This window comes from Eschrichtius robustus, chromosome 16, assembly GCF_028021215.1.
Source record: "Eschrichtius robustus isolate mEscRob2 chromosome 16, mEscRob2.pri, whole genome shotgun sequence".
Classification (NCBI taxonomy): domain Eukaryota; kingdom Metazoa; phylum Chordata; class Mammalia; order Artiodactyla; family Eschrichtiidae; genus Eschrichtius; species Eschrichtius robustus.
Genome location: NC_090839.1, coordinates 8,426,529 through 8,442,244, shown reverse-complemented (window position 1 = coordinate 8,442,244; position 15,716 = coordinate 8,426,529). Strand labels below are relative to the sequence as shown.

The window sequence follows — 15,716 nt, the reverse complement described above, 5'->3', positions numbered from 1 at the left end:
AAGGCTTATTTACTACACGGCCGAGGAATAACCAATTATTAAAAACTGGGGCAATTGTTATTATTTGACTCTACCACACGGCTAGTAAGTGGTAGAATCTGAACTCATTCCTGTGTCAATCAGGCTCCTAACACTTGCACCTCTGCTACAGTAAACGTTTCACATCAAATGTTTCTTAGTGCTAATTTATAAAGTTCATAAAAATTATAGTGTTATAGCTGAAGACCTTGCCTACTCCATAACTTGTATAATTTAAGATAGGTTTTCCCCCTTTACTGACAAACACTTTTGGGTGGATAGTTCTCTTTACCTGTTGAAATGTCATGGCCTTCTGGCCAGAGGTAAACAGGATGAAATAAAAAACACACCTTGTAATTCACTTGGCCTTCAAATGCTGGAATGAGGGGATTTTTTTCTTTTTGATTTGAGATTAACTTGATATTTCCAATATTGCATGTACTAAGATTTTTGAAAAGCACTTCCTCACATCACTATTCAATTTTTCATAGTTGCAACGTTATTGCAGTTTCAAATAATTGGTAAAAACATAATATTGAGCATGAGAAGTATGGGCTTTGGAGATGGACAATTCTTTTTTAGCTGTGTAACTTGGAGTGAGTGACTTGGTTTCTCTAAAGCTTTGATTTCTTCATCCGTAAAATGGTAAAGATACAAAAATTCCCTTGAAGTTTTGATCTTTCAGTGAGATGATTCCTTCAAAGTGATTTTATCACAGAATTTCACTTAACATATAGAATACCAAAAAAAAAAAAAAAAACCCAAAAAACTAGAGGGATTCATGTTATCAGAAACCAGCCAGGAGTGGGGACATCTGGTCAGCTTCATGGAGAACTTGGCACTTGAAGGTGAAGTAGATTTCTGATAAACAGAGAGAGAAGGAGATACAGGCAGAGAAAATCCTGGGGAGTAGATGGTATCTGCACAGGTCATATGTTGGCCATTCTGACCAGATAAATTTAGGGGAATAGGGGAAAATACAGTTAGAAAAACAGACAAAGGAAAGCTGGTAGAGACCCTTGAATGTCAGACAAAGAAACTGGGGCTTGCGGGTATGGGCATTAATTTTACAACTCCTGCATCTTTTTTTTAACCCAAATTAGGACTTATGCCTTTGGTTACGTAGCTTTCAAATTCGATTCAACTGTGCTATCTCTGCAGGTTTTGGTTGAAGACTATGGAAGGGAAGGGTAAAAAGACTAAAATGTGAAGTAAGGGGGAGAAAAACCGTGATACTGATAATATTTCTCAAAATGCAATAGCTCTGTGTTAAGTACTTTACATGACTTATTTAATTTTCACAAGGGTGAATAATGTGAAAATGTGCTTGATATTATTATTATCCCCATTTTACAGATGAAGAAACTGAGGCTCAGAGTGGTTAAGTAACTTGCCCAAGGTCACACAGCCAGTAGGTGACAGACACAGAGTTGAAACCTAGGCTACTTGACTGCAATGTTTATGTTCTAATTCACTCCTTTATACCATGTAGAAAAGGACTGTAGAGACCTTGGTTCTTTCATTCCAGTTCTACCACTAAAGAGCAGTGGTAGGATGGAGTTGCCAGTAACTGAGATGAGAAGCCTGTGGGCTAAACAAGTCGGTATGTTGTCGGTGGTGGTGGTGTTGAGTGTGAATGAAGAGTTCAGTTTTGGACCTATCGCGGTCCAGATGTCCAGCGAACATTCAAATAGCAGTGTAGAAATCCAAATAGACAGGTAGCAGAGGCAGCTAGATACTCAAGTCTGGACTTCAGGGGTAGATCTAGGCTAGAGACATCAATCTGGGACTTGTCAGCAGATGGCTACATTTAACCCTTGGGACTGGAGGAGATCTGCAAGGAAGGAAGTGTAGTTAAAGACGAAGACATCCAAGAACTGAATGCTGGGGACTCCGACGTTCAGAGGGTAAGACTCAGCACGAGAGATTAAGGAAGAGCAGCCAGGGAGGTGGGGAACCTGCAAACCAAGTGAGGATGCTGCTTCAAGAAGGAAGGGATGGTGGGCTGTGTCAGATGTGACCCACAAATAGGGCAGGATAAGGACGGAGACGTACTCAGTTTGGCAGCTGAGCTGAGGGGTGGGAGGAGGTGTGACATCGTGGCAGCTTTGACAGGAGCAGGTTTTATGGACGACAAAGCCTGAATGGAGTGTGTTCAAGAGAGAAAAGAAGAGGAGGAAGCAGAACGCTGGGTACCTCTCTAAAAATCTGTAGCCTGAAAGAATTTGAGGATCAATGCACTTATCACAACCTCCCTTAAAAATGTGTGTCTCGGGACTTCCCTAGTGGCACAGTGGTTAAGAACCCGCCTGCCAATGCAGGGCACACGGGTCTGAGCCCTGGTCCGGGAAGATCCCACATGCCGCGGAGCAGCTAAGCCCATGGCGCCACAACTACTGAGCCTGCACTCTAGAGCCTGCGAGCCACAACTACTGAGCCCGTGAGCCACAACTACTGAAGCCCGCGCACCTAGAGCCCGTGCTCCGCAACAAGAGAAGCCACTGCAATGAGAAGCCCGCGCAGCGCAACTAAGAGTAGCCCCAGCTCGCTGCAACTAGAGAAAGCCCGCGCACAGCAACGAAGACCCAATGCAGCCAAAAATAAAATAAACAAATTAATTTTAAAAAAGAGTGAATTGGAAACAGGCAAATACCATCCGATTTAAAAAAAAATAGTGTGTCTCTTACTAGATTATATGATCTTTGAAGGTCTAGGACCATAATTTATCTTTTAAGTGCCTTGCACAAGGTTGGTGTTTAAAGAACACAGAATTTAATTAAACTTTTAAAAGAAAAGGGATATTCTTGTTTAAATCTCCTCAATCTGTGCTTGGCAACACTTAAAGCACCCCTACCCCCAACACAAAGACACTTCTGGAATTACCAGTGACAACAGAAATTTAGTGTTGTTGTTGTTGTTTTTTTAACCACTAAAGATCAAGTTTTCATGATGTGATCAATTTTGAGAGGGCTGAATCTCTTAAGTGCGTATCTTATAGTTCTGGTTCAATTGTTGGGGTGAGAGAAAAATTACAAAAAAACCCACCTCATCCCTGCCAACACATTGGTTTGTGTGAATCACAGCTCAGTGAAACCTTTCAGGCATATAATTTATCTTTTCTTTGGCCTATGTAGTAAATGCTTCATTTGTTCATGAATTCTGGCCTTGTTTTAATTATGCTATGCTCTGAATGTAGTTTTATAAGGCACAAAAATAAGATTGTCGTTCTGAAAACACAGATTTGTGTGTTTCCCCCAGAATGAAATGGTGGCATCTTTCTCCCAATTCACGGCTCTGTGGGTTTGTGGTTGGAATTCCAATCCAGTAAGACACACAGTGAAACCGGGTGGGGTGGGGGGGGAGGACTGAGTGGGTGGGAGAGGAGAGACAGCTGACACCGCTGAGCCCAAGGCATAATTTACCCTGAGAATTCTGAATCGATACATTGACGGCCACTTATGCATAGTATGCTACTCCCACCAAGAAAGCCATTGATTGAGAAGTTTTATTCCTGTTACTTTCTGAGGGCTGGACTCTTTCATTACACTTCCAGGACAATTGATTTTTCCCCCAAATACAGACTGTGCAGCCAGGGATCAGAACAGAAATCTTAACAATCAGAAGGCCGTTTTGCCGTTGTTGCTGTTAAAAACCTTTGCAGATATATGTATTTGAATATCCACAAGTTTACAGACTGGAGGAGAAATGAGTGGCTATTTCATAACTTTTCCATGTTTTATAAGCACGTAGGGCAGAGTGAACACTCCATATTTCAAATTCCAATGATACAACCAACCAAAAATGGAAATCTGTAGTGGAACAAACACATGCAAATTTCATGGGTGAATCTAGGGAAACAAATTCACTTACTCCAAAAGGAAGATAAGTGACAATTTTTAGATTTTCTGAGAGGTTACTAACCATAACGTCAAAATATTGCCCACAGGCTTGACTATATTAAATACCTGCCATGTTCCCAACACAGACCCCATCTTGTGAATCAAATCTCATTTTGGAGCTCATACCACTCTGGTTGAGGTGCTGTCCCAAAGAGCATTCAATTAAAAAAAAAAACTGAGTTGATAAAGCACAATTCTAAAACGTTCTGCCCTCTTCGTAGGATAGGAATGGACTGATCACATTAAGTTTTTAAGGTTAAATACTTTCAAGGGTCGGTTATCAGAGGCTGAACCGGTTTACTTAATTCGGATGGGGACTTGGATGCATCACAGACACATATCCCAAGACGGGTAAAGCTCAGTCCTTCCTTCTCTTTCCATAAATAACTCAGTCTTTTCCTAACTCAAGCCATGGGCTGGCTTTGGATGCCCACGGAAATGAAACATGTGACTATTCAAAAACTCAGAATGGCCTTAGTAGCCCATGACCAATAACAAGAAGGCAACAAGAGTTTCCCCACTCAAAGTAAAGTAGTAAAGAGCTTCTCAAATATTCATGAATATTGATGACCAGTTTATAGCCCCGAGACAAGGACGTTTCGGGCTCCAGGTTTATACATTTGATGGAAGGTTCCCTGGGCCAGGTAGGCTAATTCTCCTTGTGTCTGGACATCCTCTCCAACACTTGGCCTTCCCCACCAGAGCACTGGGCACCTTGCATTGCAACTGTGAGTTTTTTGTACCTCTTCTCTCGCTAGACCAAAAACTCCCTGAGGACCGGGACCCTGTCCTGTCCACCACTGTGGCCGTGCCTCACCTGTGCCTGGCAGTGTCACCCTCAGTAAAGATTTGATGCCAGCATACATTTGAAGGCTCACTTTGAATTAAACAGAAAGCTATTCAAATGCCTCCTGAACTGCTGCATTTGGGGAAGGGGGCATTTAAAGGGCAATTTTTCTAACTTTTGAAAGAAAATATAAGAATCAGTTCTTAGAGTAAAAATTTACAGAAATGACAAGAATGCTGATAGCATGAGCCTAAACATATGAGCCTTATCTGTTCCTCAATTCTAACAGTCCAGAATTTTCAGTTGGTGTCTAATATTTACAGTATAATTTTTGACACCATCCTGGATACATTAAAACCTCAGATTAATGTGATACTCATTTTCCTGAAGAAAAATAATATCTGGACAGTGCTTAGAACAGAGCCTGGCACATTATAAAAGCTAAATAAATGATAGCCAGTGTTATCATTAGCAACTTGGCAGGGAAGCTGGTTGTCATTAAGACAAATATATTGACAGCCACCATACATAACCATATAATAAAAAACAGCCCATTTAATTTTTTCCTGGGTCTAATCTCTAGTAGAGGCACTTTACTCCCAAATTTTGAAAAATACTGTTGTTTAAAAATCCATTAACTAAGGGAATAAGTGCCTTAAGATACAATGTTATCTACTTTTATTTCCTTCTTCATTCCAGGAGTTCTTTTCTCGGTCCCCAATACCAACGAACTCTCAAGGTTAAAATCAAATGCTCTTTTTAAGATCAAAAGGATTTGCCTTTCTTTGCGCAGGAAAGAAAGCAACCGGTTCAGATGCCTCCTTAAAAAAAAAAAAAAAAAAAAAATCTCGTTTTTTACAAAGGTATTACTCCAGCTTGTTGAAAAATAATTTGTACATAAAAGAGTCTTCCCAGAGCTGTAAAAGCTCTTTCTTTAAATGCACACTTTAGTGCAAAAGATAGTTAAAGATCAGTCCAAGCTATTAAACGTAAGAAGTGAAATGCATTCCAACAAAAGCCCATAAACATTCTGTATATGAAACCAGCTACTGAGACGGGGCAGGTATTTAAGTCTTTTAGGAACCGTTTTTATTCTGCTAATGCTTTTCCCTCCAGACGCCATTTGATCATAAATGCAACCTGTCCACCGCTGCCTTTGATAAATGGAGGGACAGATTCATCTGTATGTGACTCACCTCCTCTTTTCTTTTACATGAAACAGATGCCACAGCTGTTGTTGTTCTTCCAACAGATGTTTCTGCCCGCAGAAACACTGGCGAGCACCGCGCTGCAATGTGCTGTTGGTTCTAGAGGGATCCACGGCTTGATACCTTGTCAGGACCCCTCGGTGGTGGCACAGCAACACACGTGCAATCGTCTTGCCCCACAAGTGCCCCCCGAGCCTGCATTAAGAACAAAATGGACTGTCTTACCCTCTCTGCAGGGACATCGTCCGACTGCGTGGAAAATCCAGGAGTTTTGGCGGCGGGGTGGTGACGCTCTGCACGCCCGGCTTGCTGTTGGCGGTCCACGAGGGCCTCGTCCCGTCCCTTGTCCAGTTTGAAGAGTCTGTCAAAGAAGCTGGGGTCCTTGGGCTTGGAGGGGGCTGCCCCCCCGGACTCAGATAGACGAGACTCTGGTCCCCAAGTGGCAGAGAGGCCCTCGGCTTGGGCCGGGGTCTGCACGGGGGTTTTATCTGGGTCGCACCCCAGTGCAGCTGCCACCGGAAGTGCCATGGGCTCACTCGGGTCTTTGTTCCCTAGAGCTTTAACGGAGCTGACATCAAGCTTCACTGGTCCAGTGGATGAATCCGTGGCTTGGTCTCCGGTACGTCCTGGTACAGGCCGAGAGAGTGTCAAGAAAAAACGAGATTTAGCAGCTGGTGTCTGGGCTTTGGCCTCCTTCCCAAGATTCTCCCCGTTGGCATCCGCAACAGCGCTTATCTCCATTGTCTTGGGGGAAGAAGTGGCCACATTATCCTCCTGGACACTTGTTTCCAAATCGACTGTAAACACAAACAGAAACAGCGGTCATTCAGCCCAGCGAGGAAATTCAAGGATTGCTAATGGACTCCCACCGTCTCCTACACAGAGGCTGCGATGCGGTCTGGGACTCCGCTGTGCCTGGGTCCCTCTGCGGAGCAGAAGTCAGCCATCGAGGTGTCTTCTGACCCTGCTTTTCTCTGGAGAGAGGAACGGATGATTAGGGAAGAGGAAAGCCAAGTTACTGGAAAGCACGCACCAGGTACTGTGTTAGTGACACATTAATTATCTTCTTTATCTCCGCGGGAATCCTGTGAGAGGCAAATTATCATGCTTTCACCTGGGAGGCAGGACAGCAGTTATGGCGTTAGGAGAACAAGTTTCCCAGCCTCGGGACTTATTGCCGTTTGGGGCCGTATCATTCTTTGTTCCGGGGTCCACCTTGTGCCTTGCAGGGTGTACGGCAGCATCCCCGGCCTCTACCCACCGGGCGCCCATAGCACCCCCTAGTGGTGACAACCAGAAATGTCTCCGGAAGTTGCCAAATGTCCCCTGGGGGCAAAACTCACATTCGAGAACCACGGAGCCAGACTGTCAATTTGAATCTGAGTTACTTAACTTTTCTGTGCCTCAATTTTCTGGTAAAATGAGGCAAATAGTAGAACTTACACCCATAATTTTGTCATGAAGATTCCATGAGTTAATATTTTTAAAGCACATCGAACAGTGCCTGGAATATAGTAAATGCTCAATAAATGTTATGAACGTTAGTTATTGTCATTATTCATGAGTGAGAAAATGGGACAGCCAGAGAGGTTGATCCACCTTCCCACAGCTGGCCAGCAAGCAGAATCTGGTTATGGGTAGAAATCTGACTCCAAAGTTCATGCTCTATCTTATATTCTAGAAAGTTTCCATTGTGAAGTCTGGAAGTTCAGATGTCTACACAGGAAAGTGGATTAGACCTTGGGTCACATGGAGGCAGAGTGTAGCGTTACCTGTGCAAGACTGTGGGTGCAGGTTCTGCCCCCTCCAGGGAGGGGCGCTGTTTCCAGAATCCACCTGTTTCCGTTTTGAACTCTGCATCGACCTAACGGAACTGCATCCTTTCCGAGGGCCCTTTTCTAAAGCAGTGCAATATTAAGGAAAAAAGATACACTACAAAATTGGAAATCACAGTTAAAGATCAAGATTCGCCACCGTTAAGCTGTGCGACCTTGGGCAAGTCACTAAAACTCTTTGAATTTTCTCATTTGTAAAATGGGGAAAATAGAAGCTCCCTTGCAGGGTTGTTCTGATGTTTAAAGGAGAAAACTCACGCAAAGGATCAAGAATCCTGCCTTTCCCAGAGTAGCTGCCTAGTAACTGACAGACACTGTGACTGTGTAGTCTGTAGTCAACCACTTCTTAATATCTGTTTGCAGGAAGATAGAAAGAGAAAGAAGAGAACCGAGGCTTCTTTAGCTCTTCTCACATTGCTCGCAGGTAGTTAAGAAATACACACATCCGTTAGCAATTATTTTTGCCAAACTCTAGTATCTCACAGTGTCTAAAGTCAAGAACAAACAGTAAAGGAGAGAGAGAGGGAGGGAGAGGGAGGGAGAGAGGGCTCTGGATCTTTGTGCAGAGTGGCGGTCTCCTCTTTAAGCTTTGAGGAGCGGAGAAGAAATGGTACGGAAGACCAGTGACATGCACTAGGGGTTCCTCATAAGCTCAGACCCTTTGTGAACACTGGATATATCCTTTGGCTCTTCTTAACCATTTTTCTCGTGGTCCTGGAATTCGTAATCGTGGTAACTGTTATACTCAGAAGGGAAGAGGGAGGGAGAGAGTGGGAATAAAGAAGTGATGGATGGATGTGTCAAGATGCCAAATAAGCAGCTCAGGCAGTTGAACTGTCAGAGTGAATATAAATGAATTGTGGGGATGCTCCAAACAAGGAGAAGAGGAGGCAGCTGACAAAAAAGGGAGAGACTACGATTCAAAACCAGGAAGGGCTTTTCAAAATGCCAAGAACATCCACTGACCTCCTCTAGTCTTCCGTACTCTCTGGCGGGAAAACAAGGAGCTAGTGGTAAGTAAGAGCGTTGCAGTCAGAGAAAAAGTCTTTGGAAAAGACCTTCCCATGGACAGACTTCTAAAAAAGTGCCAATATATTGCTTCCATAAAGGATCCGTTCCTTACATCCAGGTATCTAAACCAGACTTCAATGCCTGAAGAGTTACAGCAGATACAAACCATAACTCTTGATATCAGAGAATGGGTAAAGTGTTTTTGATGACTTGTAAGAACTAGGACCTCTTAGATGGGACAACCCATTTCCATGAAGCTCTGCCCCCCAAACCTGGGTGAGTGTATATCCAAGTCCATCATCTGGAGCTTCTATTTCCCTTGCTAAAATGCTCACCTCCTAGGTGGGCACATGACCTAAGCTAGACTAACAAAAATCAATCTTGCGATTTTTGCTGAACCTACTAGAACAGAGTTACAAATCTTTGTGCTTGGCTTGGCAAACCAGTAGGAGGTACGTCTGGAGCTGGTGGCCTTGGCTGTCACCTTTCAGAGTGCTTGCCTGAGAACTAACATAGATGAAAGCGGAGCCAAGAGATCCATGGTAGCATTTGGACACCTGAATCCAGCTGTCCCTGAAGCTGGTTTACAATTACATAGCCATAGCCAGCAAGTCTTTTTTTTTTTTTTTTTTTTTCCATTTATGCCAGTTCAAATTAAGTACATACTCAGTGACTTGGAGAGAATTTCAGGGAATTGGTCAGTACCTATTTCACCTGTTAATTAATAGCAATCAATCCTCTCCTTTGAGAAGTGGTCTCCAGGCTCTTCAAATATGTCTAGGAGGCATTTAATATGGGATGAAGGAGGGGAAAGAAAATGAAATGGGAGAAAGTGAGTTCTAAGAAGCTGGATAGAAACAAAAAAATACCCACCAACACTTTGTTTTCTCAGTAAAAGTGAAGGAAAAAACTCCACGTGGGCAAAGAGATTACAGTCATTTGAGACCTTAGGTAAGCATTAAAAAACAAATAAATTATGTTCTGAAACATTAACTTACACACACACACACACACACACACACACACACACACACACACCCCAATCTGTGTGAATGAGTAGGAAGAAAACCCACTGGAGTTCCAGGTTTTATATTCTTGCAAAGATGGGGATAATTTACAAGCCTTCCTCACATTATTATGGAAAGAATAAAAAGTTCCTTCTAGATGACTGGAACTAAGCTTTCCGTTCCTATGAAAAATCTTGGGAGAAGCCCATCTGGAATCTGGTTTCAATAAAAAGTTTTCTCATAAAGCAGACAAACAGATGACATACCAAAGAGATTTTACTTTCCATGAAAAAAATGTGTAAGAGTTTAAGGAAGATAAAAAGAAATCAAGTAAGAATGCAAATGGTAGCTCCCAAATATTTAGGAGAGTTGAAAATTTTGATCTCCTTAATGCAGAAAAGATATTTTGTAGTGTGTGTGTATGTGTGTGTTTTAAGAAAGTCTTTTTTTTTAAATTTATTTATTTTTTGGCTGCGTTGGGTCTTTGCTGCTGTGTGCGGGCTTTCTCTAGTTGTGGCGAGCAGGGGCCATTCCTCGCTGTGGTGCACGGGGTTCTCACTGTGGTGGCCTCTCTCGTTGCAGAGCACAGGCTCTAAGTGTGTGGGCTTCAGTAGTTGAAGCACGCGGGCTCCGTAGTTGTGGCTCGTGGGCTCTAGAGCGCAGGCTCAGTAGTTGCAGCGCACGGGCTTAGTTGCTCCACGGCATGTGGGATCTTCCCGGACCAGGGCTCGAACCCACGTCCCCTGCACTGGCAGGCGGATTCTTAACCACTGCACCACCAGGGTAGCCCTAAGAAAGTCATTTTATCTAGACATGTGATGGAGATGAATGGCATCTTAGCGTAATTGTTAAGTACTTAGATTGTGGATCAGAGGGACCTGGGTTTAACCTCTAAAATATTAAATATTTGACCTGGACAAGTTACTTTATATCTCTGTGCCTCAATTTTCCTATAAAATGGACAAGAAAATAAGTGTCTTCTTCAAAGGGAGACTGTGAGGATTAAATGAAATACTTCCTACACAGTACTTAACACAGGCAGGTATGTGTGGATATTTAACAAATATTAGTTGTTTTGTTATATCTATATATTATTACTACAATTACTATTTAATTTTCTAAATAGAAGCATAAGGGAAGGAATTATTCCAATGGTTTAACCTCTAAATTTGGGTGCTCTGGAAAGACTTTTAAAATAGTAATGATATGAATTCATTTATCTTCAGAAAGCTAAGAACCTGGGCCAGAGAAGTTTCAAGAATGCTTTTTCCAAGCACCAAGTATTCTTAGTTAAAACAAACTGCTTCATCAGATTTCTATCACATATTTAAGACAAACACATACACACACACACAAGGTTTGTGTTACACTATTCAGAACTTCTGAGTAAGGGCTATCTTTTGTTTTGTTTTTTTCATGTGCCAAAGCTACAATTTTCACTTGGTACAACTGTAAACACAATAGCTAATATTCATGGAATGTTTCCCAGGTGCCAGGCATTACAGTAAATGCTGTATGTAACAAGATACATTTTATTTATGTATTATAGCAAATCTATGCTAGATACCATCATCACTCCCATTTCACAGGTGTGGAAACTGCGGCTCTGAGAATAAAGTCACTTTTCTAACATTATCCTGCTCACAAGTGGTGGAGTCAGGATTTGAACACATGTTTGCCTGATTTCAAAGCTCAAATTCCTAACAATGTATTGTAGTAGAAGCAAGAACAGAAGAGCAAGGGAGGAAAGATGAGTGGAACAAAGTTTGGGTAACAGAATTAGTGGATTTTCAAGAAAAAAAAAAAAACAACTCTGCACAAGGGGGAATAAAAGCCTGTGCTTTCTCATATCTGGGCAACATTGGTGTATGATTTTTGTTTATTTGTTTTAAATAAAAATCAGATCATATCATTAATCTGCATAAAACTATCCAAAGAGGGCCTCATCACAATTAAAATCAAGTCCAAATACAACAGAGAAGAACAAACCTGACTCCATATTGGATCTATCCCTTTAGCTCTAACCCTTGTGCTCTGTTGCCTGTGCTTAGTCATGCTGGCTCTGCAACTTTGTATAAAAAATGTTGCCTAAAGCCTGAAATATACAGGAGAGCCCATTGTCAGATGGGCTCTGACTTTAAAGGTATAAAAAATGTTGCCTAGAGCCTGAAATATACAGGAGAGCCCATTCTCAGATGGGCTCTGACCTTTAAAGGTATAATACTTTTCCTTTCATATAGAGATAGAAAGTTGCAGAACAGAAAATAACATTTGTCTTGGTGGAAGCTTATAGGAACATTATAACCAGACCTACATGGACAGCTGCAAGAACGAAGGATTCTGTCACCAAGAAGTCTGCAGCAACCAGCCACACCCCCTTTTAGTATAAAAGAAGCCTGAATTCTAACTCGGGGAACATGGTTCTTTGGGACACTAATCCACCATCTTCTTGGTCTACTGGCTTTCCGAATAAAGTCGCTATTCCTTGCCCCAATGCCTCATCTCTCAAGTTATTGGTCTGTCATGCAGCACAAACTTGGACTCGGTAATACAAACTCTACGGTAGACCACACCCACCAGAACCTCAGATCATACTGTGTGCTTCCTCTCACCTCTCAGCTCACCAATTGTAGTCTCACCCGAGGCCCTTCGCACTACTTGTCCTTTCCACCTGGGAATGCTTCCCCTAAGATCTTCCATGGCTACCTCGTTATCATTCAGGCCCCAGGTCAGGCCTTCCTAGACCACCCTCTCTAAAGTAACCCCTCCCGCTCACCCCCATTCACTCCACGGATTTTGCAGAGCGTTCATTGGTCTCTGAAATGATCTCATTGATTCATCGTTTACTTGTTTCTTCCCCAGTAGAACATAAGCCCTGAATGGACAGACTTGGTCTGTTTTGATTACAGCTGCATCCCCAGTGCCCCCAGCAGTGCTTGGCATATAGTAGGATTAAGTCAGGGAACACGGTAAGGCAGGGAGAAGGGCCAGGGGCATAGCAGGTGCTCAGCAGCCATGATTTTAACAGCGGCAAAAATAGCAACCCAAGTAATAATGGTGGTGGCAGAGATGGAGTTCTTTCGTTTTTTAACTTTTATGTACATTTTTTATTGAAGTATAGTTGATTTACATTATATTGGCCTCAGGTGTACAACATAATGATTCAATATTTTTATAGCTTATACTCCATTTAAAGTTATTACAAACCAATGGCTATATCTCCTTGTGCTGTACAATACATGCTTTTGTTTATATATTTTATACAATGTAGTTTGTATCTCTTAATCCCTTACCCCTATGTTTCCCCTCCCTGCCACTTTCATTTTAAAATGGCTAAACTTATTTTGGACTTCTTTTAAGAATTCATTATCTAAACATTCCTAGTTCTTAAGGTTAAAGAGGCAAACAGAAACTGTCATCAAAATTTTATCCACAAATGAAGTGTCCACTTACGATTCCCCACTCAGACATCCCCTCCTATGCGACACTGTCACAAGTGTCAATATGGTGGTCAGTCAGGATAAAAGCTAAATAAAGAGGAAATACAATGCACACTAATTGTAAAGGGAAATTGCAAATCTTGCAAAAGATGGAAGAGTTCATAGTCATATAAAGATCACACACATGGTTATTGTTGGATGAGGATCTGGCAGAGTTAAAGTAGTTCGCCAAAGAAGAAGGAAAAATAGAAGGGAAAGTAGATGATGACACACTAAACTCTTCAAAAGAGAACTGTAGCTGAATATCAAAGGATTACAATAGGCCCTAGGGAAGACTGATGAAGACCTCAAAAAGTTTTACAAAAATGACCCTTTTGCGGTCAGCCTGCAGGAGTCAAATGACACTTCAAACAACTGTGGCTTTCTGTGTTGTGTAAATGCATTTGTTGTTTTAAAGGTCTTGAAATAAGGATTCACATGGCAGCTGCCTATGGCTTGGAGGGAGATGTTAGATTTGAAAACTTCACTGAATGATCAGATTTCACGCTCTCCATCTCAATATTAAAAAGCCAGGTTATCTTCTCCAAGAGATTCTAGCATAAATAAAAGAAAGGAATGGGTTTGCGGGGCAGGAGGGAAGAATTCTCAACTGTCAGCTGGATACAATGTGTCTAAACATTTGGTGATGAAAATGCTGGGTTCAAACATTACGTGGGCAGAAGGTAACTCACGCCACGCTCTCGCGAAAGCATCCTCTAAAGTCAGCAGTGACTCTTAGTCACTGTGGGGCAAGACTACACCAGTGACTTATGATTTTTCCTCTCCTCTTTACTCACACATTTCCTATCATTCATATGCCTGTAAAAGTCTGGAACATACAAAGATAATTTAACTGTAGAACCAGGCTTTGCTCCAACATGAGCAAATATTTCACTCAAAGACACATCAGATGTTTGATTTTTTCTCAGTTTGATAATAATACACGTTTAACATGTGTTTACCGCCCATATGATTAATCTTTCAACCCTTTCCTTTCCCTGTCTCTACCCTCTACCCTCATTGCAGTATAATGAACATCTGCAACCCGGGGTGGCTTATCAAACTTTGTTCATGCTCAGACAAATACATACAAGCCTCCCAGATACACATACACATATCCTGGTTGGTTTTTATAAAAATAGGATTATGTTAGATTTTTTTGTTTGTTTGTTTTTTTAACATCTTTATGGGAGTATAATTGCTTTATAATGGTGTGTTAGTTTCTGCTTTATAACAAAGTGAATCAGCTATACATATACATATATCCCCATATCCCCTCCCTCTTGTGTCTCCCTCCCACCCTCCCTATCCCACCCCTCTAGGTGGTCACAAAGCACTGAGCTGATCTCCCTGTACTATGCGGCTGCTTCCCACTAGCTATCTATTTTACATCTGGTAGTGTATATATGTCCATGCCACCCTCTCACTTCGTCCCAGCTTCCCCTTCCCCCTTCCCGTGTCCTCAAGTCCATTCTCTACGTCTGCGTCTTTAATCCTGTCCTGCCCCGAGGTTCATCAGAACCTTTTTTTTTTTTTAGATTCCATATATATGTGTTAGCATACGGTATTTGGATATTGTTTTTGATTGCTTTTATATATCACTGTTATGGATTAAATGTTTGTGTCTGACGCCCCCCCGAAGTTCATAAGCTGAATCTTAACCTCCACTGTGATGGTATTAGGAGGTGGGGGCTTTGGGAGGTAATTAGGTCATGAGGGTGGAGCCCTCATGAATGGGATTAGTGCCCTTAGAAAGGAGGCACTAAAGAGCTCTTGCTTCCTCCACCATGTGAGGACACAGTGAAAAGATGGCTGACTGTGAACCAGGAACCTGTCCCTCACCAGACAAAGAATCTGCTGGCACCCTGATTTTGGACTTCTCAGCCTCTAGCACAGTGAGAAATAAATGGTTATTGTTTAAGCCACCCAGTCTATGGTATTTTTGTTAGAGCAGTCCAAATGGACTAAGACATCAATAGTTCTCCCTCTCAATCAATATATCCAAATCTATCTTATCTTTTTTTTAATAGCTGCAAAATATTCCTTAGTATGGATATACCAAAAGACATGTATGCCATTGCCTAATTAATGAACATTCTGATAGTTTCCAAACCTTTATTTTTCCATTTCCATTATAAACAACATTGGGGAAAACTTCCATGTTCAAAAATCCTAAACTAGTGCTTTATTTCTATGGAATAGAGGTACAGATGTAGAATTGCTGCACACAAATTAATGTGCATTTAACTTCTAAAATAGACACTGCCAGATTACTTCCCCAAAAGAGGCTCTAGAGATTCACATTTCCAGCAGCAATGTGATGAGTGGCTCCCACCCCCAAGGGTAGCAGTGATGCAAAGCAGCAGGAACACTGATCACATATATTTACAATATTAAACACCTTTTAAATGGTAAAAAACAAAAAAACAAAAAAACAAACAACTTACCAGGAAAATCATATAACATTCTATT

The 15,716-nt window shown here is 41.9% G+C and overlaps 1 protein-coding gene across 6 annotated transcripts in view; it reads right to left on the bottom strand.

Moving 5' to 3' along the window:
* BCAS1 (brain enriched myelin associated protein 1) overlaps positions 1 to 15,716 on the bottom strand; it is a 96,132-nt gene that overhangs the window by 61,257 nt on the left and 19,159 nt on the right. For all 6 annotated transcript variants that reach the window (XM_068565820.1, XM_068565821.1, XM_068565823.1 and 3 more), the window contains exon 4: positions 6,138 to 6,709. In XM_068565820.1, coding sequence (XP_068421921.1) covers positions 6,138 to 6,709 — 572 coding nt within the window. The remainder of the gene's footprint in view (positions 1 to 6,137; positions 6,710 to 15,716) is intronic.